Raw genomic sequence first — 25,060 nt, forward strand, 5'->3', positions numbered from 1 at the left:
TGATATCACCAGCAACAAATCATCTTAATTCAAGCTTTTTCTTCCCTACTGAAAAATGCAAATTTTCTTGGACAAAATTAGAAATCACATTAGATTTCCTTTTTAGAGCTCAAAAAGTCAAAATAATAGCCCAGGCAACTTGGAATACCAAGGACTGTATTGTGGACTGTACATTCTATTTCTTCCTTATATTAAAACATGAAAATATTTAAGAAGTTCAGACCTGACATTTATTTCTGAAATTATCATGACTTTTCCACAATCTAGCTGATTACTTGCTACGATTTCTCCGTGGTAACATTTATCGTAGGAAGAATCAGAGCTGATTTAGCTTCACATTGATAGGCTTCATTTTGTGCAACAGAGGGGAAAAAATCCACTTTTCCCACAAAATAGGCAAGAAGCAAACTCTGAGGTGCAGTCTTGCTTTTCTCTTGAAAAGTGACCAAAAAAATTCAGATGTCTATTAATCGAGGTATGGGAGTTGCTAAAAAACATCTAAGGTCCACTCCAGCATGTAGACTCTTTTGGTGGACTTCTGAATGAAGAATTCCAGTTTAAACACACAGCTTTGGTATCAGCTCAAAAAAGAAAAGAAAAGAAAACACACCGTTGTGTACAAAAGAGGCAGTTACAAATCTGTATATAATGAGGGATTGGGCAATAAGCCCACCTCCAAGTCAAGGACTGAGGTCCGTATGAAGGTTTAAGGCTTCCTCTTTGCTATGAAACCAACATTAGCACTTCATTTGGAGATAATTGGGCAGGTAACGCACAACATGGAGGAAGGAGGTGCTTTTTTTGAGGTTCTTCAATGACTCTGAGGGGCCAGCAGAGCAGGTAAGACTGATCTGGCTAAGTGACTCCTATTCCCCTCCTGAGAACTTGGTGTTGCCGGCGCCACCATTTATCGGAAGGATAAGGCAAGGCGCAAAAAAAGCATTTCTGCTTCCAACTCCTGGCAAATCCGCCTCTCAACAGGAGTCACCCAGCTTCAGATCTGGGTGTCTTTGTATCCCCACGCTTTCAGGGAAAGGATGTACAGGAGAGAGAGAGAGTGAGTGAGAGAGTGAGCAGCATATTGCTTGCCACAGTGACATCAAATCGGCAATCCTTGGATCTCAGTCATGCCTTTTCAATTCCTGGGACTTGTGCTGCCCAAATCTCTGGGCACCGTCCTTGGATGAGGGGAAGAAAGTCTTCTGAATCTGCCAGGGCTTCCTATCCTTCGGGTCCCTCTCATGCTTGAGGTGGCCTTTCCCTTTGCCATGCTCATCCTTGGAGGGCCCCCTTCTTTTACCCAGCGAGGGATGCTCTTCCTTATGCTCCTTCAATGGAGGGACTGTGTCACCATGTTTGTGGCGATGGGTCTTCCTGTCCTCCTGCTGCTTCTCCTTCCCCTTCCTTTCCCAGCGATGTCTCCTGTCCTTCTTCTCTTCTTCCTCCTCCTGAACTTTGCGATCTTTCCGGCTTTTACTCTTGGAAGGTGTTTCTCGTTTGGCTTTCTCCTGGATTTTCCTGAGGCCCCTCTTTGGGAGTGGTTCTTCCTCTGTTTCTTCCTCTTCCTCTTCCTCTTTGGTTTCTACTGGTGCTGTCCCTTCTTCTCCATCCTCCCCATCCTCTAAAGGTGCCTCCTCACCCTCTTTTTCTTCTTCCTCGACTTCTAAATGTTCCTCTTCTACTTCCAGGAGTTCCTCCTCCTCCTCTATTTCAGGAGGTTCATCCATGTCCGACCAATCAAACCACCGTTCGTAAAACCACAGCTCCTCCTAGAAAGGAAAGGAAAGGAAAGATTCAATAGTTTTCATCATAAGTCCTGACCTGAGATAGTTTAACCCTAAGGGTAATACAAACAGGACTCTTCATGTGCTTGTTGAGTCCTCCTGGAGCCATTTTGACCAGTGGCCACCTCAATGTTTTTGGAAAAGCCATAGGTGGGAATCTGCGAAAATTTGCCTATTCAAAAAGCATCTGAAAGCAATTGTGAAAAGCAACAACTTGTATTTGGCACTGACACGCTACTGCTGGAACACAGAGGGTTGTGTAAATTCATTGTTACTTCAGTAGCACATGCGGTTGAAGGTGGGCAGGGGAGTGGGCAAAACAGGCCCAAGAGGGAGACCTCGGCATTCTCAGGACTATCTCTGCCTTTGAAGGATACGGGGGAAAGAAGAGGGAGAGAGAGAGAGAGAGAGAAATGTTAAGCAAAGACTCCCCATCACAAAACAGCTAATAAAGAACGAACACCCAATTCTCCTGAACCAGGATAATTGGAAATCTCTTAAGCCAGGGGTCACCAACCCCTGGTCCATGAACCGGTAGTGGTCCGTGGCATGCCAGCAACCGGGCCATACAAACAAGCAAAGCCCAATCTGTGGGATGCAGGCAGCACACAAAACCACATACTTTCCGGTCCGTGGAAAAACTTTTCTCCACATAACTGGTTCCTAGTGCCCAAAAGGTTGGAGACTCTGGTCTTAAGCAATTTCAGTTGTATTTAAACCTAAGGTTAAGTTTTTTAAGTAGGTGTTTTTTCACCTTCTGATGAAATGAGTTTTACTGTGGATTCCTTTGCTCTTCCCCACTTTTAACTCACCTGTTCCCCAGGACTGCCTTCTTGTGTGGTCCAGGCACTCAGCTCTGCCTCAAGAACAGCCCCACCATATTCTATTGCCTCTGTAAAGGAAGATGGGATGGTGAACAAGCTCCTATAGCAACATTATTTTTTTCTGCATATATTTCTGTTTTGCTTTTGTCCTGTCTTTATTACTTTTATAAATAAGGCAGCAGACGTATCTCATACTCCTTCCTCCTCTTATTCTTCCCACAATAACAACCCTGTGAGGTGGGGTTGGGCTGAGATAAAATGACGGGCCCAAGATCACCCAGCTGGCTTTCATACCTAAGGCAGGGCTAGAAATCATACTCTCCTGGTCTCTAGTTTGGTGCTTTAACCACTAGGCCAAACTGGCTCCTACATGGTGCTTGAGGTCGAGATGAGGTGAGGAGGGGTATCCCAAAGCTTGAGGAGGGAACATTCAAAGACACAGTGGCGGTGGGGTAGCCTAAAAATTTTAGTTATTAGAATTATAGTTAACCACATTTTATCTTTATTTGCAATACTGTGATCCAGATAAATTCAAAATGTAAGAAATCTTAGAAAAAAGCATTTGTTATTATTTTATTTTTATCTCATCCTTATTATTGTTATAAATAACTCAAGGTGGTGAACATATCCACCACACCCTTCTCCTCCTATTTTTCCCACAACAGCTCTGTGAGGTGAGTTGGGCTGAGAGAGAATGACTGGCCCAAAGTCACACTGTTGGCTTTTATGGCTAAGACAGGACTTGAACACATGGTCTCCTGCTTTTTAGCCTGATAACTTAACCACTAGACCAAGGGTCCTCAAACTTGGCCCTTTTATGACTTGTGGACTTCAATTCTCAGAATTCCTCAGCCAGGCATGCTGGCTGAGGAATTCTGGGAGTTGAAATCCACAAGTCATAAAAGGGCCAAGTTTGAAGACCCCTGCACTAGACCGAACTGGCTAATAAAAAAGTATTTGACACTCCCTCCTCAATATCTCCCCTTCCAAATATTTTTAAAACCCAAAGTTGCTTTCTCATTCTGCTCAAAAGAGTCCCAGATTTTTTATCCCAGTCTTACTGTTTGAGTTTCACGATTATCTGGCAGTGAGGAGAATTCAGGGTGCTCAGGTCAGGCTCAGCAAATAGGAACTTGGTGTTCTGCATCTGTCTGGTCCTAAATACTGAGCTCCACCAGGAGACAAAAACTCAACTGTGCTATCATTACACATTCTTATCCCAAAGGTGCTTTTTCAAAAGGCAACTGGATTTTCTTGGGGTTTTTTCAGTCACCTTTTGGAAAAACATCTTTGGAACAACCATGACTTGGATAATTGAGAATTTCCATAGACAGTTGTGGGAAGTCAGCCCCACACCTTCCCAGAGAAGGAAATATTTGGGGGAATATTAAAAAGGCAGAATATTATATTTCCCCAAAGGATCTTAAAAGCAGAAAAGCAGGCCCAGTTTTTCTTTAGCCCCAAGCAGAAACTAAACAGGCCAGCTCTGTAGAAATGCAGATTTGATAATCCCATTCAGAAAGACTGAGGCCCCATTCATGAGCAAATACTAACTGCAGAAGCCCATTCAAGACGGGATCTTTCGAAATCCCTTGGAGGAAGATTTGATAGCTAACAGCAGCAGAGTGATAGGATTAGAACCAGCAACCCCTCACCCAAAAATCCAACATAGGACATAGTCATCAGCCCCAGCCCCAGAGAAGCAGGACATGACCTTTAGGACATAACAGGATTAACTCACCACCATTAGAATACCAGAAGAGCAGAAGAATACCAGAAGAACTTTGGGTCAAAGTTCATGCCACAGGAACAGGAAAACTCCAAACCCAAAAGCCCAAGAAGGTATAAAAAACCCCACCACTCCCAGCTCCACATTGTCAGCTGCCCCAGAACTGCCTGCTGTTGCTGTTCTGCTCTTCAATAAAGAACTTTCTTTCCAAACAGCCTCCATTTTGTTTATTCCCGGCTTGGACTGGACCTGAAGATTTTTCTTTCAACACAGTTACACCTTCTCTTTGCCAGCTTAGAAGGTTTCCTTTTAACCTTAAGGTCTGATCTCCAATGGAGGCAGCAGCTAGATGAGGTGTGAAGGTGTGTGCGGGGGCTTTGTTTGATCCAGGAGAAAAGTGCTCTTCTCTCTTACCTTGAACTACCTGACAGCTCACACTGAAGAGAGCCAGGAAAGTTGCCACCAGAACGCATTTGTTCAAAGTCAGAGCTTCCCAAGGCAGCGTGTCTTTAGCAGCTCGGCTTTCTGCTTTTCGCTTCACAGAGACAATCTTTGGTGCTTCAAGCAGAGAAAATGGAGGGCATTAGCACAGCAGATTGGCTCTCCCACCATAAAGTCTTTTGCCACCAACCCCTGTGTGTTTTGAGGGTGATCTTTGCAATAAACACAGGATAGAAATTCAGGCCAGAGCTATGGAAAGATATATCAATCCCCACAACGGAAGACCCAGTGGAAAAAATAATGGAGCTGGCAGAGGAGGCAAAGTTAACTATTCTAATTAAAGAAAAGAATGTAGCCAGCTTTTTTTGTTTCTACTTGGAAACCACTTCTGGTCTGTATGCTCAAAACAGAAGGAAAAAAAATATAACTTTAATTTGGAGTTTTGATGATTAGTTTGTTATACAAAATGCTAGTATTTACTAAATATGTTTAATTTAATTTAATTTAATTTAATAATTTAATTTGTATACCGCCCTTCTCCCGAAGGACTCAGGGCGGTGAACAGGACAATACATAATAAAAAACCAGATACAAAAATTAAAAAGTAATTAAATAACAATGCCCATAATAAATTAATACATATTGAAGTTAAAACCGATTATAAAACCCAACCCCAACCCATCAGACCAGGCCAGCTTGTTCAAAAAGAAAGGTTTTGAGATCGTGCCGGAAGGAGCAAAGGTCGGGGGCCGTCCGGAGCCCAGCCGGCAAGCGGTTCCACAGGTCTGGCGCGCCCACAGAGAACGCTCTCTCCCTGGGGGCCACCAATCGACATTCCTTGATCGGAGGCACCCTGAGGAGGCCTTCTCTGTGGGAGCGCACTGGACGGAGGGAAGTTGACGCCGGCCGCAGGTGTTGCCGTAAGTAATCTAATGTTAAGAAAAAAGTTGAGGTTGTGACTTGTATTTAACAGCACTGAAAAAAGGGGAAATCCCTACTTTTTTCCCTTCTTTTCTCTTTTCCTTGCACTTCTTTACCTTTGCTGTCCCTCCTATTTCTCTGTTATCTTTGTTTTCATTGCTATTTTATATTATAGTAAAACTTTTAATAATGATAATAAAAAACCTCAAGCCACCCCCCCCACACACACACTTTTTTTCTTTTTCTTTTTGCATGGCCAAGCCATAGCTTGGGAGAAACCCACGTGCAGATTGCAAAGTCAGCCACTTTTGCTACTCTTTGGATCAATTATGAAAAATAACAGCATACAGAATAACAGAGGTATAAGGAACTTGGAGGTTTTCTAGTCCAACCCCCTGCTCAAGCAGGAGACCCTATACGGGGGATCCTCGACATACGACAATTGTAATCCACCAAAATTTCTGTTGACAAGTGAGGCAGTTGTTAACTGTGTTTTACCCCATTTTACAACCTTTCTTGCCACAATTGTGAAGTGAATCACTGCAGTTGTTAAGTTAGTAACATGGTTGTTAAATGAATCTGGCTTCCCTATGGACTTTGCTTGTGAGAAGGTTGCAAATGGGAATATTTATTTATTTATTTATTTTATTTTATTATATTTGTATACCACCCTTCTCCCGAAGGACTCAGGGTGGTGAACAGGGCATATATAAAAATACAAAATACAAAAATTAAAAAGAGAATTAAATACGAGCCCGAACTAAAAACAGTAGAAAAATGTAAAAAATCCCCAATAAAAACCCCAACGCATCCCCCATCAGGCCAGGCCGGCTTGTTCAAATAGGTAGGTCTTCAAGTCGCGTCGGAAGGAGCGAAGGTCAGGTGCCATCCGGAGCTCAACCGGCAACTGATTCCATAAAGCCAGGGTGCCCACAGAGAAGGCCCTCCCCCTGGGGGCCACCAGCCGACATTCTCTGACCGGTGGCACCCTGAGGAGGCCCTCTCTGTGGGAATAACATAACCCTGGGACACGACAACCTTCATAAACATGAGTCAGTTGCCAAGTGTACGAATTTTGATCATGTGACCATGGGGATGTTGCAATGGTCATAAATATAAAAAAACAATCAAAAGACATTTTTTTAAAAATGCTGTTGTTGTTATGTATTGGGCTCAATTGTAACACCACGTGGTAAGCTGGAGCTAGCTAACGTCTCTCCAGCAACGCAGACTCCCTGTCTCCAGTGCTGCTATTGGCTGCCCCTAGGCAGCAATGGGTTGCTTTAAACCTATTGGCTGCCGCCTAGGGGCCAGGCTATAAATTGCTGCAGGCTGCAGCCCAGTTCTCAGTTCAGATCCTGCAAGCAAATAAGCATGACCGTTGCTGAACTCACTTTCCTCGTCTCCATTCCTGCGCAACGAACTCACTACACAACAGTTGTCACTTCAAATGAACACTAAACAAACTGTTGTTAGTCAAGGATTACCCTGTACCATTCTGGACAAATTGCTGCCTAATCTCTTCTTAAACATCTCCAGTGATGGTATGCCGTTCCACTGGCTAATTAGATGAGAGAGAGGGGGAGGATCTTTCTCCCTCTGAGTCCCCCTTATCACATATCATTTTATAAACCTTCTATCATCAGTATTCATCTTTGTCCCTACAAATCGTCTCCTACAAATCAATCTTCCCCAATAAAGCCTCCTGCAAATCTTTAGATTTCAACTCCTAGAATTCCTGCCTGTGATGAAAATTGCTAAGAATTCTGGGACTTTCCCCATGTCTGCAAGTTGTCCAGATCTGGAAAAACTGCTCTAAACCAAAAATGAGATGGAAGTCCTACCATACCCAAAAAAAACCAAGCCCAGGATTAAGCATTCTCTTCCTTCCATGCCTTTGGAATCTCCACGGCAACTCTAACCTGATGCTTTATTGCAGGGGTGTCAAACTCAATTTCTTTGAGGGCCGCATCAGCATTGCGGTTGCCCTCAGGGGTCCAGGTAGGTATGGCCAGGGTGGGCATGGCCTACTGGGTGGGCGTGGCTAGAGTGCGTATGGCCTACTGGGTGGGCGTGGCCAGCTCTACATCGTTCGCATCAAGGGTGCCTATGGGGGCCAGGGCAGGAGTGGGACAGATCTGAGGGTCTCTGGCAGAAGGAGGGTCTCTGGGCCAGGGCCAAGGCAGTGGGGGCCGTTCCCTCACTGTTTCCAAGATGGCTTCGCAGGCCACATGAAACCACTTCGCGGGCCGGATCCGGCCCCCGGGCCTTGTGTTTGACATGTCTGCTTTATTGGCTCAGGGAAACTTCCTACCTGATAGGTGTGGTTTCTCAGCTGTCTTTTCTGCCCGTACTGGCTTCTCCACTTGTGGTGCCTTTTCAACCCTTGGCACTTTCTCTGCCACCTTTTCCAATACTGGTAGTTTTTCTACTCGTTGGGCTCTCTCAACCACCCTTTCAGCCCTCAGAATTTTTTCTGCAACTTGCTCGGCCCGAGGCAGTTTTGCGGCAGCCATTTCAGTCACCAGATGCTTTTCTTTGTCTGTTGATATCTTAGGAAGCCCAGATGTTGGGACTTCGGTCAGGCTATCCACAAATTCATCGAGGTCTTTCTCAACAATGTGGAGCTTGTTTTTCTGTTCTTCCTCTAGACCCTGAAAAACAAAGGTAACGATGATCTTACTAGTTTTGAGTAGCCCTCCCTTAGCCAGTAATTTTTTTTAATAATTTCTCTGATCTCTTTAAAAACATGTCATTTTTTAAAATCCCATTTATATCCCGCCCTTCTCCGAAGACTCAGGGCGGCTCACAATTTAAGCACAAACCAATTAGCAATTTTTCCTATTCTTGTTATTTTTTTTCTTTATTTATAAACATATTTGATGGGCCTGTTTCAGCCAAGATTGGAAATCTATCTTCAGTTGTTGTATACCTTTCCACCTTCCTTTGTCTATGTCATAATACTTTGTTCAAAGGCCATTTGGATTTTTCCCCCGATTCTGAATATTTCCATTTTCACAGTCTTTTATCTCTTCCCATAGCTCCTCAGACTTTTTCACAAAATAAGTGCTATATCACATATTATCTCATGTTTTGGACAAATCCCTATCAACTCCATCCACTGAACCATAAACTAACCATAGAGTGGCTGGGTTTGCATATCTTACTGAGTCGTAAACTAACTAGACCATGGGTAGGCAACCTTGGCTCTGTTATGACTTGTGGACTTCAACTCCCAGAATTCCTGAGCCAGACATGCTGAGGAGAAAGGGAGAGGCTTCCATGCTGAGCCATGGTGGCTCAGGAATTCTGGGAGCTGAAGTCCACGAGTCATAAAAGAGCCAAGGTTGCCTACCCCTGTATCATATTTTGACATGTGGTTGATACTGAATAACTGAATAACGGAAGGGACCTTGGAGGTCTTCTAATCCACCCCGCTACTCAAGCAAGAGACCCTATACCATTTCAGACAAATGGTAGTCCAATCTCTTCTTAAAACCTCCAGTGAAGGAGCACCCACAACTTCTGGAGGCAAGTTGTTCCACTGATTGTTTTCACTGATAGGAAATTTCTCCTTATTTCTAGGTTGGTTCTCTCCTTGATTAGTTTTCATCCACTGCTCCTTGTTCTACCTTTAGTTTGTATCTATTCAATTAGAGCCACCCAGCCTTATGGTTGAGAATGCATTTGGACACTTGTATTTCCAAATCGAATCCCACAATCCAATTCAGTACAGGAAAATACGGTAATAAGATTTACTTTAACGGGTACACAGGATAGCATTTATTAATGCTATGTATTATTATATATTATATATTATAGAAGAAGGGGACGACAGAGAATGAGGTGGCTGGATGGAGTCACTGAAGCAGTAGGCGTGAGCTTAAAGGGACTCCAGAAGATGGTGGAGGACAGGAAGGCCTGGAGGAACGTTGTCCATGGGGTCGCGATGGGTCGGACATGACTTCGCAACTAACAACAAAAATTATTATTACAGAACAAAGCAATCTTACATGAGAGACTCAGAGAGAAGGTCAAGCTTTTGTTAAGCATTTTCAGATTCAAGGAGCCAAGGAATAGGTTTTCTTTGTATATTATGGGTTAGACAATAAGTTTCTTTTTATGTCAGTTTGTTCGTGGGTCTGCTTCACTGGAATTCCAATGTCCTTGGCTACTTTTCTGTCTCCGATAAAATTCTTTGCATTGTCAGTTCTCCTCTGTTTTGACTGCCTAGCACAGGGGTTCCCAACCGGGGGTGCGAGACGATATTCCAGAGGGTGTGAAAACTTGAGTTTTCAAAATTATAGTATATATGCATAATTCATTGCCATTATTTCGAACTTCTGTAAGGGGTGCGAGAATATATCATAAGCGTTCTAGGGGTGCAGGGTACAGAAAATGTTGGGAGCCACTGGCCTAGTATGTAAGAATTGAAATGTACGGGGTTGTGACCGCCACCAAATTCAATATTTAAAGTCAGGTCAAGGAAGTTACTACCTGCTCCTGTTACACTGACTGTTGTACTCTGTTAAATTCCTGTGTTTAACTCAACTCTAAATGTTTAACTTTTCTTCATTTTGAAGAAAACTGACATTTGGATCACCAAGTAAAATGCACCAGGACAGCTTACTCTTCGTTACCTAATTTATTATAGCAGTGGGGGGGAAAAACCCCATATACATTTGCACCTCATGTGGGAGTTTCATCACTGGAAGCTTTCAAGAAGAGACTGGACTGCCATCTGTCAGAAATGGTGTAGGGTCTCCTGCTTAGGTGTGTATGTGGGGGCGGGTTGGACTAGATGACCTACAAGGTGCCTTCCCACTCTGTTATTCTATTCTTCTTCTTTTCTATTCGTGAGGTTTCCTGTCTATTTGAGTTTTAAATAGTGGACCAGTGGTCCTCTCCCAAACTTTCTACGGCAGGTACCTTTAGAAAAAGCTTTAAATGGTCATAAAGATACACCCAGTAACATTTTAAACAGAGACAAAGAAGGGCATTTTCAAGATTTCTACAAGCGGTACAAGAAGACAAAGTTGCAAATGACTTGGTCAAACGAGTGCGGCTGGTCAGTACGTGTCCATCATCACTCAGCTCAGCAGGACTGCTTGTCCTCAGCTGGCCTGGAGATTTAGGAGTTCACTTGGCAACAATATTTGGACCAATTGACAATTGTTCCTGTCTTTTTTCAGACCTTTAGGGAGAAAGCTCTGAATCAAATGCAAATGATCAACTTCTGCTGTCCAGGGGTGCAAAAAAAACCCAGTCACTCAGTAATGAGATGGGTAGCAAATAACTGTAAATAACAAAATACCGGTAATTATAAATAATAAAAATAACCTGGTAGCTCAGAAATGCTGCGAAGAACACCAGCTAAGTCTCAGGTCTTAGCAAGAGGTAAAATTCTCTTGCCGTCATACTATTTCCCAACTGTTTTATTTGGATCGGCTTAGTTGCCCATCACAAAAATGCTGCAATAATCATTCACTTTGGAGGCAAATATCAGGTGCTGGAAGGAAACATTTCTGGTTCAGATTCTTTAAGACCTGGAGAGATATCTCCAGGCCTAGAGAAAAGACATGTCTTTGGAAGCAACTTTTAAAACATGCCTCAATGGTGGGCTACTTACGTTTGTGCTGCCGTTCACTTCTTCTTGACTTGCAGGTATCTTGGCATCTGTTAAAACACACCCATCCCTGCATTTATTCATGGTTTTCATTTACTGTGTGCATCGTCCTTACAGAACGGATACAGTTCTACAAAGGAATTATTGAGTCTTGTCATTTGCACCTCTATACCTGTCTGGTTTGGAAGTGCAACCAAACAAGACAGACACAGACTCCAACGAATAGCTAGAACTGCCAAAAAAAACAATTGCTACCAGCCTGCCTTCCATTAAGAACCTGTATACTTCATGAGTCAGGAAAAGGGCTGTGAAAATATCTACACACCCCTGGACATAAACTATTTCAGCTTCTTCCCTCAAGACGACGCTATAGGGCATTGCACACCAGAACAATTAGACATAAGGACAGTTTCACCCCCCATCCCCTCACTCTGCTTAACAACTAATTCCTAAAACACTGTCAAACTACTTAGTAAAGCTGCATTATAGTACTATGGCACTCCTCATCTCTCCTATTACCTATCATCTTATGTCTATAAGTTTGTTGCTTGTATCTTGCAATTTATATTGTTTTTTTAATATCCTAGTATGGTTTATGTTGTTTGCTTAGCTATTATTTTATGACTATCACTAAGTGTTGCATCTTATGATTTATGATGAAGTGTTGTATTTTATGATTTATGCTGAATGTATTTTCATGTTGTTTATGATCATGACTATCATTATTGCTTGTATGTACACTGAGAGCTTATGCACCGGAGACAAATTCCTTGTATGTCCAACCACACTTGGCCAATAAAGAATTCTATTCTATTCTATTCTATTCTATTCTATTCTATTCTATTCTATTCTATTCTATTCTATTCTATTCTATTCTATTCTATTCTATTCTATTCTATTCTATTCTATTCTATTCTATTCTATTCTATTCCATTCCATTCCATTCCATTCCATTCCATTCCATTCCATTCCATTCCATGTTTCACTTTTCCTTTGTGAGCTCAGAGCAAATGTTATTGCTTTTCTTCACGCAAACATGAAGAGGCCGTTTTTCATGCCCTTTGAGATCTTAGAACATAGAATAACAGAGATGGAAGGGACCTTAGAGGTCTTCTAGTCCAACCCCCTGCCCAAGCAGGACACCGTATACCATTCTGGACAAATGGCTGTCCAGTCTCTTCTTAAAAACCTCCAGTGATGGAGCACCCACGATCTCTGAAGGCAAGCCATGCCACTAATGAATTGTTCTCACTGCCAGGAGATGTTTCCTAGGTTGGATCTCTCCTTGATCAATTTCTACCCATTACTTTTTGTTCTGCCCTCAGGTGCTTTGGAAAAGAAGTCGACCCCCTCGTCTCTGTGGCAGCCCCTCCGACAAAGTCAATGGGAGAAGCTGGATTTGCTTAACAACCAGATGATTCACTTAACATCTACGGTGATTCACGTAACAACCATAAAATTGGGCACAAGACACTTAAGAACCACCTTAAGATACATACATGGCTGGAAAAGATGACTAAAATATAGATAGAACTTAAACCAGAACTGTTTTTGTTAGGAATATTAGGAGCTAAGTATGAGAAGGAGAATGAATATCTAATATTGCATGTATTCATAGCAGCGAGAATAGCATTTGCCCAATACTGGAAAAATGAAAACCTACCAACTGAAGACATTTTAATTAAGAAAATTTTAGAGTGTGCAGAAATGGATAGATTAACCTTAGAGATTAAAGAGAAAGAGGATTCGATTTATTTTAAAACATGGGATAAATTTTATCAATGGTTAGGAAAATGAACTAGAAAGAAATGAATATATGTTATTTTGAATATATATTAGTAAGGAGAATGATATGTATTGACCAATTGATAACATTTATGGCTATCGTTTAGCATATACATTATAGCCATTTACTATTATATTAATTAGCGTTAACTGAACACATGTACCTGGACAATAGTCTGTTTGCTAAAGCTTGAAAATGTTATTGGGGGGCAACCCCAATGTTGTTCCCAACCCTGTCCCTACCCCAATCCCAATCCCAACCCCACCATGAACCTTAATCCCTATCCTGGTTCTACCCTTTCCCCAAACTTATAAAATTCAATAAAAACTTTTATTAAAAAAACACCACCTTGTTTAGCAACAGAAATTCTGATCCCAAATTGTGGTTCTAAGTCAAGGGCTACCATTGTCTGAAAAATCTGCCGGGCCCTGTTCTAACTAAATACATTTGAGAAGTAAAGTTTTCTTTAGCAGGCATGATCAAACAACAACAGAAACCTCAAGTTACATGTGAACCCAGTCCTACCTTTTTTATGGTCTTCTTTCAGATGATTCTGAATGCCTTCCTTCTGGGTGAGAAGCTCTTTCACAAAATCTGGGCGTTCTTCACTTTGTTCCAACTGCTCACTAGGACCTGTGGCCATATCACCCCTTTGGTATTCTGGCTAAGCAGATGGAAAAATAACACTCAGGCCTTTTAGTACTGTTGAGATCTATTTAGTTGCTATTTTAAGGCCAACTCTACATAGTTTTGTGCATTTAAAAAAAATAATAATCCAGAGATGAGGTACAGCCATAAATTGGGTGGCTTGAACACTTCAATTTTTCCTACTATCCAGGGGAAGCTAGCAGCAACACAACATTGATGGTTGAGACTTTGGGAATGGAGATGTGTGTGTCCACCAGCTCTAGATGGTGCTGAGTGCTAGCTAATCATCATGTTCTGTACCAGCCTGCTACTGGCCCTGCAGAAAAGGCAACCCCTTTACAAACGGCAAGAGGCTGGAATTACGCCTGCCAAATTTATTACTACAAAAACAAACAAGACACAACCAAGAAACAGGAGCTTTAAGAAACATGAACTATCCGAGCGGTTGCCTTCAGCAAACCAGCCCTCCCCACACATTCCCCTTATATAGAGTTCAGGGCGTGGCTTCTCTCTGCCTCCTTCCGAGAAGCCCCATTGCCTTCCTCTGTTTACTCCTAATTGACTGCCTCCTGCGTCGGGCATCCTTGAACAGGGCCAGCTGTGGGTCATCTTCATCCACGCTGTCAGGCTCACACAGCTGGGTCTCCGTGGTGACCAAGTGGGAGGGGCCTGGCTGAGGACTCTCATCAGCAAGATATTCAACCCCCTCAGCAAGGTCTTCAACACCCCCCTCCTCCTCCTCTGAGTCATCCGACCCAACTGCCGAACCCACAGGCTGACCCTGAATCACAACACATCAAATGTGATTGAGTGCTGAGTGCTCTCTACATGTCATGGAGATGTGTATGCTTCGTTAGGTGTCTCTTTCCTTGACTGTGTCAGCAATGACACAGTTCAGAAGCAAAAGGGCACTGTGCCAATATCACAGAAATTACGGGAGAAAACCCCACAGTGGTATGACTATGTTCTACAAGCAGCATCCCACACCGTAACCTACATTGCCTTCCACTTTAATATAGATGGCAAGCACCTGCGTGGATGCCAAAGCAAAGATGTCAAGAGATAATAAATGTGGATATGAAAAATTGGATCCAGATGCTAAGTTTGAACATGCAAGATGGCGCTTATTGGCCTGGACCTGAGGGAAAACACTAGGAGGAGGAGGAGGAGAAGGATGGGAATGGAAAGTCTACCATAGATGAGGAAACTGCATAAATGGGAAACAGAAGCAAGATGGCTTGTTGTTGTTGTTGTTAGTTGCAAAGTCGTATCCGACCCATCACGATCCCATGGACAACCTTCCTCCAGGCCTTCCTGTCCTCTACCATCTTCTGGAGTCCATTTAAGCTCAACAAGATGGCTAGATTTTATTTATTTATTGAATTCAATTTATATAGCTAATCTAATTAGCTGAAGTCTTGATTGGGAGATAAAAGTCAAAAATATCATTGCTTGGGTAGAAATAGACCAAAGCAAGTTTGTTTTTGAGCAGACGTTATTTTCCAACATGCTGCTGTCCACTTTTGCAAGCTCTCTATGGAGGTTCTCAGTCACCCAGGTCATGGTTGTCCCAAAGGGGCTTTTTCAAGAGGCAACTGGACTTCCTTGTTTTTCTCTGAAGATGTTTTGCTTCTCATCCAAGCACCGAAGAAGCTTCTTGGATGAGAAGCGAAACGTATTCAAAGAAAAACAAGAAAGTCCAGGTGTCTCTTGAAAAAGCCCCTTTGGGACATTTTTGCAAGTTCCCACGTTATTTTTTTAAAGGAACAGTAAATAAACTTTGGGCCTTGACCTTTTCCTTTTTCTCCCATTTCTTTATGTCTTTATTCAAAAGCTAGAATTCCCTTGGAAAAGAACAGAAAAGCTTTGGAGAAGAACTTTCTCAAGTTTTTAAATAGCAATTGAGCTTCCCTCACTAGACATGCTTCATTCACACTTGGATACATAAAACCTAAGCATCTCCTGCCCAGTCATCCTTAAAGCCTCCGCACAGTTTTCTAAGAATAGGGATATGAAATCTAGTATGCTGGCCCTCTTCCAGTCTGGGAAATGCCATTCTGATTTGGCGATCTATCAAAACATTAATCAGCCAAGCAGAGTTTAGTAAAGATGAGGCTGGGTTTTCAACATTTAAGCTATCCGACATAAGTGAATCTGAATGGCTCTTCAAAATATTTTTTTTTAAAAAAATCCCGCCTTAATTATTTTTATAAATAACTCAAGGTGGTGAACATACCTAATATACTAACCCCCTCCCCCTTCCTATTTTATAGTCACCCAGTGAGTTTTCACGCCTTCAGGTGCAGACTAGAATTCACAATCTCCTGGTGCCTCAATCACTAGACCAAGCTAGTTTTCCATTATTATTAGTTTTTGTACTTTGCTCAAGACTAGAAAATAAGTTCTGAACTTGCAACTACAACAGGATAGACTGTGACTATTGTGTAGTGGGTTCTGGAGAGCAGGAAGGATGCCGAGACGATGAGTACAGCATGGCAGATCTTTATTAGGTGGAAGTCACTGTACTGGGGAATAGGGGTTACCTGCCCTCCTTTTATACCTGGCCAGGTGAGCAGCCGGCCAATTGGTTTGAACCTCTGTTTCCCACCAAAACTGGGTTCCCGCCAAAACAGTTACAGTTCAACGCCCCCTGGTGGTGACTGCTATGTAAGTGTGTATGTGTTCTCTTCACCTGGATACATAACAGTGACCCAAGTTCTCAAAAGGACCCCACCCCAGGACGATGTCACTCTCATTTGCTAAGGCCCTGCCATCCAACTGCAAATATCCCTGGGTTCTAAAAAAAATGCATCTGGGAAGGTTATAGTATAAAAACCATACATTAAAACTTTGGGTAAGCTGAGGAACCACAATCCTTAGTTAAAGACTAATTTAGTCCTGCAGTTTTTTAAAAAAACATAAACATGGAAGCCTGGCCATGATTGTCCATACAATGTAAATATACAAGCATGTACTCCATGCTAAATCAGAGTCTATCCAGGGGAACTGAGGCATGTATTTCTCTAGTCCCAACAGCTGAAAGAAAATTCCACTTTCCCTACACATTCAAAGTAGACATGCATTTCACTCTTCTCTATTAAGGAATTTATGCCTCTCTGCACGAGTTCAGAGAATGCAAACTTTACAGATACAGCTGAGTTTCTGTAACAAGGACTGGCAATTTTCTTTTAATCACTCAGAACCCGGGAGCCACAAATAAATTACTATATCTACCTCCCATCTACAAGATGATTAGAAGTGAATCATTAATGCAACTTGCACTTTGGAGAGCTGGAAATTTTGCTGCATTTGTGCATTCACTAGAAATGACCTTAACTCACCAAAATAGAAAACTGAGAGAAACATTTTTCATTACAGGTAGTCCTTGACTTACAACCATTTGTTTAGAGACCATTCAAAGTTACAACAGCACTGTAAAAAGTGACTTTCGACCAGTCCTCATGCTTACAACTGTCACAGCATCCCCGTGCTCATGTGGTCAAAATTTGGATGCTTGGCAACTGGCATATATTTACAATGGTTGCAGCAGGTTGAAGTCACGTGATCACCATTTGCAACCTTCTCTGCTGGCTTCCGACAAGCAAAGTCAATGGGGGAAATCTGTATTTGCTTAATGACCATGTGATTCACTTAACAACAAAAGCAGTTGCCTTAACAACTGTGTCAAAAAAGTTGTAAAATTGGGCATGACACACTTAAAGGTAAGACCAATAACATTAGAGCTGTTGGATTTAAGTATTAGAGTCTAATTTACAAGCCCAGAGATTATCTGCAATACTGCACTTTAACCACTGTGGCACAGTAATAATAATAATAATAATAATAATAATAATAATAATAATAATAATGATGATGATGATGATGATGAAGAAGAAGAAGAAGAAGAAGAAGAAGAAGAAGAAGAAGAAGAAGAAGAAGAAGAAGAAGAAGAAGAAGAAGAAGAAGAAGAAGAAGAAGAAAGTTGGAAGGGACCTTGGAGGTCATCTAGTCCAACCCCCTGCTCAGGCAGGAAACCTTATACCATTTCAGGCAAATGGCTGTCCAGTCTCCTCTTAAAAACTTCCAGAGTTGGAGCATTCACCACCTCTGGAGGCAGGTTGTTCCACTGGTTAATTGTTCTAACTGTCAGGAAGTTTCTCCTTAGTTCTAGGTTGCTTCTCTCCTTGACTAGTTTCCATCCGTTTCTTCTTGTCCTGCTTTCAGTTGCTTTGGTCCAGTACTGCAGGAAAACTCTGCCCAATCTTTAAAATGAGGATCCAGATTGTTGGGGGCAATATGCAAATCATGCTTACATTGTAAACTGCCCATAGAGTGCTGTAAATGGGACTCTCCTTATATATATAGGGATGTATATAAGACTATATACATCCACCTAATGAGAAGGAAGGACTCACTGGAGAAGAGCCTAATGCTGGGAAAGATTGAGGGCAAGAGAAGAAGGGGACGACAGAGAATGAGGTGGCTGGATGGAGTCACTGAAGCAGTAGGCGTGAGCTTAAATGGACTCCAGAAGATGGTAGAGGACAGGAAGGCCTGGAGGAACGTTGTCCATAGTGTCGCGATGGGTCGGACACGACTATGCAGCTAACAACAAGTGTAAGACTAAATGCTTGCTATGCTAGTGTTAGGAAAGAGCTGTTGCGTTTCTGTGATTAGAATATCTCTGATCATCTCTGCCATATCTGATGCAAAGACTACAGAATTACACTGGGTGGAAACAGACAAGGTCAGAAGACTAGAAAATACAGAGCTGCAATAATGCACCTATTCTGTATATTGGTAATTCTGCTCTGTTTCTGTATTAGGAATGAGAATTGCTCCCGTTGTGGAGACTTGGAATAACTTGCCCTTATGGCAAGCATTTGGAAAATAGCACAGGTAGAACACAAATCCAATAGAAATATTGGCAGGGAGAAAGGAAAGGAACAGCAGGATGTGTGAATGTTTAACCATCTTGACCAAACACTGCGGGTAAATGTTTAACTGTGTTAAGCTTTACGGTAATTATTTGAAAACTAGACCAGAAATAGAGCTATGGCAATGAAAAACAACGTTTAGCACGTCTCGACATTATTTGCAAACATCAAATAGGTAACTAAATCATGTTGTTTTCTTGATCAAGCTTCTAGGATCTTTCTGGGTTTCAGGTTTTCCAATGCATCTATGCACACATATCAAGGGTAGAAGAAAATAATAATAATAATATTATTATTATTATTATTATTATTATTATTATTATTATTATTATTATTATTATTATTATTATTATTTAATTTCTATACCGCCCTTCTCCCAAAGGACTCAGGGCGGTGTACAGGGCAATACAATAAAATATAATATATAAAAGTTAAAAAAATATTAAATATTACAGCCCAATTCAATAAGTTAATACAATAACGTTAAAATACCCCTAAACCCATCAGACCAGGCCGGCTTGTTCAAATAAATATGTTTTTAGGTCACGTCGGAAGGAGCGAAGGTCGGGGGCCATCCGGAGCTCCACCGGTAAACAGTTCCAAAGGTCTGGCGTGCCCACAGAGAACGCCCTCCCCCTGGGGGCTGCCAGTCAACACTCTTTGACCGACGGCACCCTAAGGAGGCCCTCTCTGTGGGAGCGCACTGGACGTAGGGAAGTTGATGCCGGCCGCAGGTGCTCCTGTAAGTAACCCAGACGCACGCCATTTAGGGCTTTATAGGTCATAACCAGCACCTTGAATCTTACCCGGAGGACAACCAGAAGCCAATGCAGCTCGCAGAGTAGAGGTGTTACATGGGAGTATCGGGAAACCCCCACCACCACTCGCGGGGCCGCATTCTGCACCAGCTGGAGCCTCCGAGTAGTCCTCAAGGGCAGCCCCATGTAGAGAGCGTTGCAGTAGTCCAAACGGGAGGTCACGAGTGCATGAGTGACTGTGCGCAAGGCATCCCGGTCCAGATAGGGCCGCAACTGGCGCACCAGGCGAACCTGGGCGAAGGCCCCCCCTTAGGGGCAGTGGTGGGATTCAGCCAGTTTGCAGCCCTTCGGCAGAACCGGTAGCTAATTTTTTTGTTGCCCAGGCCAAGAATGGACGTCCGGAAGCAGCACCCACACAGAGAACCGGTTGTTCACATATTTGAATCCCACCACTGAGTAGGGGTTATGATCCCGCAGGTATTTTTCAAAATTAAAATGTAATTTGTTTAATTTTTTACTGGGCTCAGGTACATCTCCAGCCGGTGATGAGGAAGATGCAGAAGGAGAGAAGTTGGAATTGAGAAAAAGAAAGGGGAGGAAGCAATTTCTGCATGCGGATAGTTAGTGGTTGTGTGAGAAATCCTTAATAAATTGTACACAGAGCTGTAGTTTTGTCCCAAAAGGCAGACTTGATGTTCAGAAAGTCCCACATTTTTTTTCTAGTGAAAGGAAGTATCAGAGTTGAAAACAATATCAGAAAGCAGCTGTCAGCAAGCCAGTTGTTGATAAGCTGCTTCAGCATAAGATATGTTTTTAGTTTTGGGGATAACTCACAGATAGTGGTATAGCACATGTTTTGCCTGCAGACAATCGCAAAATGAGTCAGAAAGGTTTTCCCTAAAGAATCTGCTGCTAAGAAGAGACACAACTGAGCTTGCACACTAGTCTTCCTTCCTTCCTTCCTTCCTTCCTTCCTTCCTTCCTTCCTTCCTTCCTTCCTTCCTTCCTTCCTTCCTCCCTCCCTCCCTCCCTCCCTCCCTCCCTCCCTCCTTCTTTCTCTTTCTTTCTTTCTTTCTTTCTTTCTTTCTTTCTTTCTTTCTTTCTTTCTTTCTTTCTTTCTTTCTTTCTTTCCTCCTCCCTCCCTCCCTCCCTCCCTCCCTCCCTCTCTCTCTCTCTCTCTCTCTCTCTCTCTCTTTCTTTCTTTCTTTCTTTCTTTCTTTCTTTCTTTCTTTCTTTCTTTCTTTCTTTCTCTTTCCTCTCTAATTAACCACTGGAAGTCAGAAAAGCTGGTCTACTGCACATTACCCAAAATATAACTGTTTTATACCAATCAATGGTCTGCCCAGCTCTTTTGTGATTCTCTGCAGTTTTCTAGAGTATCAAGGAAAAACCATTTCTGTTCTACTACCTGAGGTCCTTCTAAACTAGAAACTCAACTTACAGAAGTAACAAAAATACAAATTAAATTAAATTTCAATTTAATTTGAAAAATAAGTCAACACTCCCACATCCACATATTTTGTAAAAGCCAATGTGAGTGTACTGGTTACGGAGATGGCCCAGGTTTTAGTCCTGAGTCATGAAAACTGGCTTGCTGACTTTGGGACAGTTACTCTTTCTCAGCTCTAAATTCTGAAGTCAAAAAGCATCTGCCCATCAACCCACCCTGGATAAGAATGATAGATCATAGTCTATAAACTTCAGTGAAGAGGCTTCATCCTATAGTAAATTGATATAACTATCTACATTTATTTGTCACATATCTACATATATACATTTTCCAGTCTTTCTAATTAACATTTATCTGCTTTATTTGGGTGTCATTTTTTTTAAAAAAAAGAATGTTTGGGCACTTCTACAAACTTTACAAGCTTCTAATCTGCTGCAATATCTTTGAAACACTTCCCAAGCCATTCTGAAAATTTTGATTGAAAGGTGGGATATACATCCTTCAAATTAATTAGCATTAAATTAACAAAATAGATAACTTTTCTCTCCTCCATTCCAGAGACTGTGTTGAGGGAAAAATACATAAAAAAAATACATTATGTAGTTACCGAAACAAAACGCAGGATTCGGCAAATGTTCTAAATAAAAACTTAAAGCAAAACATCTTTTTTTTTTAAAGCAAGATGGTGCTTTACACATGCCCAGGCAAGAACTTTTCAAACCTCTAACATGGGGGTGGTTTCAGAATGAAGAAACAGCTAAGAAAATACCTCCGTTCTTTTGATTGAAAGGCTTTCAGATCAGTGGTGGGATTCAGCCAGTTCACACCAGTTTGGCAGAACCGGTAGCTAATTTTTTGTTGCCCAGGCCCAGAATGGACTTCCGGAAGTGGCATCCACACAGAGAACCGGTTGTTCACATATTTGAATCCCACCACTGTTTCAAAGGAGACTTCTAGCAGACCATAATGCATTTCATGCCATTTACTATAACCACAGACACCCCAAGTTAGTGAGTGTATGACTGCAGAAGCAGACAGAATGAAGTATCACGGAGAAGAAAGAGAGTGAGTTTCAGGTTTGACGGAGGTTTCTCTTGGATCTGGGTGAGCTTATCGACTATCAGCACAGAGCAATGCTTTGAGGATTCCTAGGGACAAGATCTAATTGCTTGTTAACACTTCGATAATGCCCTGGAATGGTGATTCGTTGGCAGCGTCTTCTGTGAGAAATTAGTAATTAGGTCCTCTTTGAAGGATTAGGACGGGAAATTGGGGAGAGGGAAATCCAAGCTCACCTCACCAGGACATTTATCTTACAGAGTAGAAGACAAAGAATAAGGTCCATGTCTAACCATCCTTGTGGTTCTTAACTGGAGCCGACCAATCAGTGATGAGCACTGATTGAGTCCTGCTGATCCTCTCCTCAAGTAAGGTCCTTCTCAAACATGCTGTCTAAGACAAGGGTCTTCAAACTTGTCCCTTTTATGACTTGTGGACTTCAACTCCCAGAATTCCTCAGCCAGCGTGCCTGGCTGAGGAATTCTGGGAGTTGAAGTCCACAAGTCATAAAAGGGCCAGGTTTGAAGACCCCTGGTCTAAGACCTGCCCACCATCTAAGAATTGCAATGCATGTACAGCTACATACTGCTATACCGTCAGCACAATGACTCAATTCAAATACATATCTCAGCTGCTGGGGAACTCTATGCAGTTCAGTTTCTGGGAACAGGAATGTCACACCGCCACAGATGAGAATCCTACAGGGTGGACAAGAGGAGTTTGGAAATTAACAGAGGGACCTCTTTTCAAATCAGTTGAAACCAGCTTTATATGGCAGCTTTGTCAGAGAGAGGCTCTCTTTGCAGGGACATTTCTGTCCACCAGAGCTACAATCGGTTGTAATTTACACTTAGTTAGCAGCTATGTGCCCCTAGAAAAAAAAAGATGCTGCTTTGACTCAAAAAGTGAGGCTCTGCAGGCACTTCATCTATGCAACAAATTGCTTTCAGGGGATTTGCACAGTCCTTTTGGACAATGGATCTCTATAGAAAGATATACAGCATCCCAGCAAGGCTCCCTGCTACACACAAGTCCATGCACCTTCCAAAAGAACAATAGCCTTTGCTACTAAATAAGAATAAAATACCACTGCGCTTTCTATAAATCCATTAACTGGCTTGCAAACAGGCAGGTTCCCCCCCCCCTTACCCCGACATCCCCTCCTGAACTTTCCACCTGCTGTTCATTTTTATTTAGCAAGGGAAAACCCACTTAACACCTATGGTTAGTGTATTTCAATAATAAAAGAAAATACCTTTCCACCTTCATTGCTGTATTTTAATTTCTTGCATAAACCAGCAAAGGGCAGCTCCCAGGAGCTGAAGTGGGGCTTTTCAGCGGCTGCTGCTGACTCAACATCAAAGAGTCGTCCAAAAATAGTTTCCTTTCCTATCCAGGCAAAACCATGCAAGGCAGCCGAATTGGACTACAGCCGAACATGGCTCCGTCAGCCCCGGGGACCGCAGAACCCAGCATGCAGACCCACATGGTTATCAGCAGTGGTGGCTCTGAATTTTTGTTAAAACCCACATGCATCGGTAGATGTACCCTTTTAAAGCCGGGACCCCAAATATTAGATGCAGATGCTCGTCCACCACATACCAGGGTTCAAATCACACCGTCTGGTCTTCAACTTGTCGCCTGGATTAGTTGCCTTCTTCTCCCTTTTCAATCTATACAGCTGTAATATACAGCAACAGGTGTTGGACCCTTTCCGAAGAAAACATTAGCCAATCAAGGAGACGCTCTGCTTTTTCTTTTATATAAGACAAGGAGGTTGTTTTGCCCTGGGGGGATAATGACAGAAGGCAGAAATAATTAAGCACAAGGCAGGGCCAATGCTTCTTAATGGCGACAGTCTCAGGAATAATAGAATAACAGGCTTGGAAGGGACCTTGGAGGACTTCTAGTCCAACCCCCTGCTCAGGCAGGAAACCCTATATAGGTAGTCCTCAACTTATGACTACAATTGAACCCAAAACGTCTGTTGCTAAGTGAGGCATTTGTTAAGTGAGCTTTGTTCCATTTTATGATTTTGCTTGCCATCGTTTTGTGGGAAGTCAGCCCCCAGAGAAGGAAATATGAAAAGGGTAGAAAAATATATTTCCTCAAAGGATCATAAAGAGGCAGAAAAGCATGCTAAGATTTTCTTAATAGCCCCAGGTCTCAGTGGCGTAGCGTGGGGGGTACAGGGGGGGCGGCCGCACCGGGTGCAACATCTGGGGGGGCGCGCTCGCACTCGCAACTCTCTGCCCCTGCCTGGCTCACTCACTCTCTCTCACTGCAGTGCTGGCTGTGCGAATCCGATCCGAGCCGCCGGGTTGCCGCCCACTGTGGAGGGGGGGGGTGCCAGGCGTGCGGTGTGGTGCGGAGAGAGAGCGAGGGACTATCTGGGGGAGGGACAGTGCAGCGGCCGCCCAGCGGGTTAGGGGGCGCAAATTACTTGCCTTGCCCCGGGTGCTGATAACCCACGCTACGCCACTGCCAGGTCTCCCTACCCCAAACAGAAACCAGCTCTATGGAAATGCAGATATAAACCACCAGGAAGGTTGGAGCTAGAAGCTTAAGAAGACAAAGACACCTAAAATCTACCTACACACCCAAACTCTAAGAGTCATCAGCCCCAGCCCCAGGGAAAGAGGATATGACCTTTGGGATATAATAGGATTAACTCATCACCATCAGAATACCAGAAAGGCACACTGAGACTCAGGTCAAATTTCATGCCACAGGAACAACTCCAAACGAAAGGTTCCAGAGGGTATAAAAACCCACTCCCTACATGTGCTCAGCCCTTCTCTTTTCTACCAGAGCCATCTTGCTGTCTGGCTCTCCTCTTCAATAAACTGCAACCTTCTTCCTAAAGCAGTTGCCATGTTTATTCCCAGCTTGGACTGAACCATGATGAAGACTTTTCTTGCAGTTCTTAAGTTAGTAACATAGTTGTTAAGTGAATCTGGCTTCCCCATTGACTTTGCTTGTTAGACGTTTGCAAAAGGGGATCACATGACACCAAAACTCTGCAACCGTCATAAATGTGAGTCAGTTGCCAAGCGTCTGAATTTTGATCACGTGACCGTAGGGATGCTGTAATAGT

The 25,060-nt window shown here is 42.7% G+C and overlaps 1 protein-coding gene and 1 long non-coding RNA gene across 6 annotated transcripts in view; both read right to left on the bottom strand.

The window, feature by feature from the left end:
• Positions 1-25,060, bottom strand: part of LOC310641972 — a 102,030-nt gene that overhangs the window by 47,356 nt on the left and 29,614 nt on the right. The gene's annotated exons all lie outside the window — the stretch shown is intronic.
• JSRP1 (junctional sarcoplasmic reticulum protein 1) lies at positions 159-23,659 on the bottom strand. Of its 5 annotated transcripts, XM_083350761.1 has the most exons (8): positions 23,219-23,247; positions 22,586-22,661; positions 13,637-13,775; positions 11,329-11,375; positions 8,014-8,353; positions 4,752-4,895; positions 2,597-2,676; positions 159-1,769 (listed from the first exon to the last, which is right to left on the bottom strand). In XM_083350761.1, exons 1-8 carry the CDS (start codon positions 23,230-23,232, stop codon positions 1,122-1,124), a joined length of 1,488 nt encoding a protein of 495 aa, XP_083206887.1. In that variant the 5' UTR covers positions 23,233-23,247; the 3' UTR covers positions 159-1,121. The 5 variants fall into 5 exon arrangements, with proteins under 5 accessions (XP_083206887.1, XP_083206889.1, XP_083206888.1 ...); XM_083350763.1 differs by lacking the exons at positions 22,586-22,661; positions 23,219-23,247 and adding an exon at positions 23,566-23,659 and having other exon boundaries at positions 13,637-13,771; XM_083350762.1 differs by lacking the exons at positions 22,586-22,661; positions 23,219-23,247 and adding an exon at positions 23,566-23,647.

This window comes from Vipera ursinii (assembly GCF_947247035.1).
Source record: "Vipera ursinii genome assembly, chromosome: 1".
Lineage (NCBI taxonomy): Eukaryota > Metazoa > Chordata > Lepidosauria > Squamata > Viperidae > Vipera > Vipera ursinii.

Bases quoted from the DNA above. Each gene is read 5' to 3' on its own strand.
- JSRP1 (XM_083350761.1), bottom strand. The intron at 13,776-22,585 runs GTATTTGAATTG...CCATCTGCTTAG, and splicing joins TTCCCCAGCAGCTGAGATAT to CCAGAATACCAAAGGGGTGA. The intron at 11,376-13,636 runs GTAGGACTGGGT...GTGTTTTAACAG, and splicing joins GAAAGAAGACCATAAAAAAG to ATGCCAAGATACCTGCAAGT.